At 35.5% G+C, this 6,084-nt stretch overlaps 1 protein-coding gene across 1 annotated transcript; it reads left to right on the top strand.

Annotated features, from left to right (window-relative positions):
- Positions 1 to 520: 520 nt before the first annotated feature.
- LOC141401013 (mpv17-like protein) lies at positions 521 to 3,482 on the top strand. Its single transcript, XM_073980788.1, has 5 exons — positions 521 to 692; positions 753 to 886; positions 1,043 to 1,140; positions 2,902 to 3,014; positions 3,085 to 3,482. The coding sequence occupies exons 2-5, from the start codon at positions 758 to 760 to the stop codon at positions 3,306 to 3,308; spliced, it is 564 nt and encodes a 187-aa protein (XP_073836889.1). The 5' UTR covers positions 521 to 692; positions 753 to 757; the 3' UTR covers positions 3,309 to 3,482.
- The last annotated feature ends 2,602 nt before the right edge of the window (positions 3,483 to 6,084 follow it).

The raw sequence follows: 6,084 nt of genomic DNA, 5'->3' as shown, positions 1-6,084 counted from the left end.
AATTATCTTTTTTTTTTGAAATTTTGCCTATTGAGGCTAAGATAATTTTAATTAATTTCTCGTTGGAATCGAGCTTAATGACTTAAGATTGTTTTTGCAATTGAAAAAGGCAAGCCGAAGATTCAAACCCACACAACCACGATTATGTGACCCGTTTCGCTGTTGGTAGCAGTTCATCAGACATATTGGCTGTGGAGTGGCTTCTCTGTCATAGAACTTTTCATTTCTCAAATGCAAGTTGTTTTTTGTATTTTATTGTTGATGCGTTTTTTCTAATTCAAATCTTTGGTCATAAAACTCGATTACAAAATTTAATTAATTAAGTTAGAACTTATTTTTGGATGTGCACTATTTTAGGCTTGTTTTCTATAAAGGAGGGCATGACACTAAATTTACAAATTAACGGTAGAATGTATGGCTTTGCCAATCTAATGTTTAGGGCTGTCATCAAATGGCAATACTATACCATTTAACATTTGGCAATAATGCTCGTTATCAGTTTGGCATTGCCAGATAAAAAAAAACAGTCCAATAAGAAATTTTATCTTTGCCCCGCGCTTCCCATACAAAATCTAACTGCTGTTGTTGTTCATTGTCAAACCCAATAAATGGTTGTGATTGCTTCCACATGAGGAGGGCACAAACATCATCATTCCGTTGATTAAGGCGTCAGCAGCAACAACAGTAGTAGAGTGAGTACCATTGACCACCACAATAATTTTTTCCAATAAAAAATAGTTTTAATTTATAGAAAAAAATGTCGCGTTTATTTAATGTTATGGGAAATCTCTTTAAAAAGCATCCGTTTATAACAAACAGCGTTGTCTATGGAAGCCTTTATGTAGGAGCCGAAATGTCACAACAGTTTCTGACTAAAAAAGTGCTGGTAAGTTGATGTTCCATTGCGGCATCGAGGTGATTGCCTATCGAAAAACTAATCTGGTTTTCACACAAAACACTAATACACCTTTTCTCTTCGATAAAACACACTTCTTCCATTAATGTTAATTTTTTTCACCACAACAAAAACCAAATAATTTAGGTTGAAAAAAGTTCACAGAAAGAGGACATTGATTATCCAACCATAGGTCGGTATGCTGTAATGGGAACAGTTATTTATGCTCCAACTATGTTCCAATGGTTTGTTTTCTTCACAGATTGATTTGGCTTCGCTCGCTCTTCACCCAATTGCATTTTATTCATTTGTTTTGATTAGTGTTTTTCGTTCGCACCATCACAGTTCGTCGCACCCTGCCATCCAGACATTTAATAGTAATAATAAATAATAACAATAAAGATTAGAGCACTTTAGTTAGTACGTTCGTCGTATCGAAGTGAAAATGTTTGTCCACTATGTGTGTTATACGGAAACATAAACTCATTTCTCATTTCTGTTATTAACATGATGCACTTTGTATTGCGTCTACACTCTGTCGTTAACATAAAAGCTCACTTTTAGTTTCGTGATTTAAGTTTACTTTTTTCCATGGCACAATTACCAAGGTAGTGGTGTCACACCAGCTGTTCGAATATGAAAAGTCAAATCCCTTTATAAAAATTTTTTGTTGTAATTTCCCCAACAACGTAAAAAAAATTTTGACAAAACCACTACCTTGGTAATTGTGCCATGTCATGTGAAATTCATAATTTCATATTTCTGTGGCTTTTACAAAAAAAAAAAACCGAACAAGTCGAAAACTGCAATTTTTAGGAAAGGAAAACTAATATGCCTTCTTATTTTTGGAAATACATATACATATATGTATATGTAAAATAAACTTTTCACCAGTCGCTGTAAAATAATTGTGTTGAACTTTTTCTAAAAAAAAAATAATTCTATCAATATTGTGTTAAACAGCATATGTTGTTGGATTGGCCATATTTCAAACATTGAAATCCTCATGTTTATACCTCCACCATTATAAAAAGTTTACATTTACGAAATCCTGTGGATTTCAAATATCAGTTTCATACACATACATACATATATGTCAAAAACTAATCGGAAATTCAGTTGATTACATTTGACGTATCTAATACGTATATTTAATACAATTAAAGAAATTAAATTTTCACAACACAGAAAAGTATACATACACCCAAGGAAATACGAGTATTATCGTAAAATTTATGGAATTAGTAGCAAAATTTATACATTTTTTTAGTTTTGGCTTATGTCTCTGGGTGTCTGAGATATATTTTAGAGAAAAGAAAATAATTTTTGGGAATCAAATTGTGTAATTATGGTTATTTTGTCACCAAGGAGCCACACAGTGCAGTTGTTGCTGTAAAAAACCCAACGATTTAGCCTAAACTGCATTTTTGTAGGGTGTATGTATACTTTTCTGTGTCACTGTATATGCAATGGAATTGACATTTTAAATATTGTAAGACTAATAGCAGTTAATAATATGAAGATCCATTTATGTCCATCTTATATTCTAAATTTATCAGCGTCCAAACGAATAACTTGGGTATAGCCAGATTAACCTTATCTAATGTATCGCAGGGGTTATTTGTTATGTTCTTTCTTAAAATACCATTCATTGCTGTACATTTTTTATCGATTTTGTTTTTAAACAAAACTTTGGCATTACCAGTTCTGAGTACACAAGAACAATAAATTCACATGCACTGTACACAGAATATAACTTTACCTACTCAACAAAATAAATGAATTGGTATGGGGATGGGATAATTTGGAAAATTAAAATTGAAGCTTAGTTTTGTTTGTTGGGTATAAGTACCGAAATGCACCCATATATACACATAATTAAACACATAAGAGCACTCACACATACATAAATATACACCAACAATGAATGTTGCACGATTTTAATACACTTTTGCATGTTAAAATGCCTTGGAATCTATTAATATGTACTTGTTTATGGACAAAAGGTACAAATGGCTGGATGGCACTTTTCCTGGAACATCGAAACAAATTATTATTAAAAAATTAGTATTGGATCAGTTTGTGTTGACACCCTACCTGTTGACTGTATTCTATACTGGTAAGATAAATACATTTGTGGTAAGCAAGAAGCAAAGAAATCTCTTAAAATTTCGTTTCTTCTCCCATAGGAATGGCCGTAATGGAAGGTGCCGACGATAAATTCCTGGAATTAAAACAAAAATTCCTGCCAACATTCGAAAGATCGTGTATGTTTTGGCTGCCAGCTCAATTATTCAATTTTGTCTTAATAGCTCCACGATTCCGTGTCATTTATATGGGTGTTTGTGGTTTCATCTGGGTCAATATTCTCTGTTGGATAAAACGACAACAAACGCACAATTCCAGGGATTAGCATTGTGGAGAAACAAAAAGAGGCATTCTGCTTTGCAATAAAGTTAAAACATAAAACAATATTTCAATAAAAAATTGTCGTTGAATTTTTTTAATTAGTTATTCAGTAAATTATGAAATCTAAATGTAAATAATGTTGTAAAATGATTTATAAACTGAACGTAGTCGCCTTAAACTGCTTTTCTTAATCTTCAAATGACCATGGACATGATGTGTTTTTAAACACACAATAATTCTATTTACACGTATACACCACGCCACTCTTACTATTCGACTCGCATATACTAATTTTGATTTTTGTTTTATTTGGATTTGCCACCCATATTAAGATTTTGCCCAGCATCAACAGCCAAACATGAGACTCATCCATGACTTGATGTTTGTTTTCATAGGAGCTAGTCCTTAGTCTTACTTATTTACTTCCGCTTGTTTGTTCAAAGCGGAAAATTAATTCCATCTTGGCTAGTTTCCGCTTATCTTGTAAAACACAGTGTTTTTTCACTCGTCCACTTGCCAGTGTTGTAGTCAACATTTGACTTTTCCTCCTTTGGCATATTTGGCTACGTCCAGTGGCTGGTGGCTGTTAGTTAGAGGCCATGCCACTGAAGTGTAGTATCAGTGAAAGTACGAGCGAAGTTTATTATTATTTAGTCACCCTCATTGTACTTTACTTTGGTTCTCCAATTCTTTTTTCTTGTTTGTTTTTCGTTTTTGTGTGTTCTTGTCCCATTTCTTACTCCTTAGATAGACAAGAAGAACAGCACTGTGGTGGTGGTGGTGTCAGTGGAGGTAAGTTAGGCTGGAGGTCATCATAGACGAAAGATGTCGGTTAGCGGCATTTTCTACAGAAATTTCTTGTGCTAGCATTGGTATTTTTCGCTCTTAGCCTTGTATGTTGTGTTTTTGTTATTATTTGCTGTTTAAAAAGTTGTTGTGTTATTAAACTTTACGTTCCGAAGATGCCAAAGATGACCGTTATTTGGTGTATGTATGTATGTATGTCGTTTCTCGCTTCCATTGTGGTGGGGATACTTGTTTTACCAGCTCTATTTTCTTCGTTGTTGCTGGAATTCTCTCCTAGAAAGCATAAAGTAGTCGTGGGAGTTCCGATGCTAGTCATTGGGTTTTAATAAACTCTGGCTCCGACAATGTTTACTACAAAGCTGCTGGCACTAAAAAATGACTTTGAGTGTCCACAATAGGGATGTCGACCCTTAGATGTGTGGTATTTTAGTATATGTCGGGCAATGGAGTGAGTCTCTTTTTACACCCTCAGCATTTATGCTAACGAGGGTATCTACATTTTCATACGCCCAAAATGTGACTCATCGAAATAATGGTTTTAGACCCCAAGTATGTGTGGACGAAATCCGTTTCAAACAATTTGGAGTGATTTTGGCAAGTCCGTCCGTCTGTCTGGCTGGAGCGCACGATAACTATAGAACGGATTAAACGATTCGGTCCAAAATTTGGCTTTCGTAATATTTTGTCCAAACTTAGTTTAAGTTCGAAGATGGGTTATATCGGTCCACTCCTTCCGGTACCTCCCCCACAAAAGCTCAAAAATGTTCGGAAAATTTTTGCGCACGATAACTCTTGAAGGGAGTATGGACCAAATTCCCTTCCCTTGCACAACGTGAAATTTCTACCAGACTTAGATGAGGTTACAATATAAACACAATAGGTCCACTCCTTCGGGTACCTCCCACACAAAAGTTCGGAAAAGTTCAGTTTAGGACCTGTTCTCGAATCGCTTTGGTTTTTGTTGTAACAACTTGTATTCACCGCCCCCTGTACGACGGTACAAGTTTCATCATGGGGTAAGTCCATACTTGCTGAGAAAATAGTCTGAAAGGTTCAAAAAACCCCTATGACATCGTGTGTAGTGGTTGGAGCGCAAAATAACTCCCGAACGGACCAACCGATTTTGTCCAAAATTTGGCCTTCGTAATATTTTGTCCAAACATCGTTTAAGTTTTAAGGCAAGCCATATCGGTCCACTCCTTCAGGTACCTCCTCCTCATAAGTTCAAAAATGTTCGGAAAAATTGTTCGCACGATAAGTCTTGAAGGGAGCGACTGATTTGGTCCATAATTTCCACATCCTATTATACCTACCAGATGCAGATCAGGTTCGAATATGGACAATTGTTGTCCACTCCTTCGGATACCTATCACACAAAATTTCGGATTAAGACCTGCTCTCGAATCACTTTGATTTTTGTTGAAGATTGGCAACAATTTCTTGCACTTCCCTCCAATAATTAAAAAATGTCACTTAAATTGTATGCACGATATCACTTGAAGGGGGCAACCAATTTGGTCCAAGCTTTGGATCTCCTAATATTTTGTCCAAATTTAGTTTGACTTCTAAAACGGCCGATATCGATTTTCTCCTTATTGTGTCAATCTATCCGTAGATGAAAGTTTCAATTCACAAAGGCTGAGGGTATATCTCTGTCGGCAAAGCCGGCTGATACTTTTTTACTTGTTACTACAGCATTTACGTGGAAGCTGTGACGTAGGTGAGGAAAGATACCAAGGAACGGTCCTGACCGGCTTTAACATGGCAAAGTCCAGGATTTATCTTGGTTCCTATTTCAGTGGACTGCCTTTAACACCCGTTAAAGGTAGTGAGCTAACATATGCCGCACATTCGCCCATAACGACGTTAAAAACTTGTGTTTGCGCGTCAGGTTAGTTACACTCCCCTAGAAAAAGCAGACTATTATGAAAAAACGAAAGAAAATATAAAGAAACCTCTCTAAAGATGACAAC

This window comes from Musca autumnalis, unplaced genomic scaffold (genome assembly GCF_047663935.1).
Source record: "Musca autumnalis isolate F117 unplaced genomic scaffold, ASM4766393v1 scaffold_4, whole genome shotgun sequence".
In the NCBI taxonomy this organism is placed as follows: domain Eukaryota; kingdom Metazoa; phylum Arthropoda; class Insecta; order Diptera; family Muscidae; genus Musca; species Musca autumnalis.
Note: the sequence above shows the minus strand (reverse complement) of the source record. Positions and strands in the feature narration are given on the sequence as shown.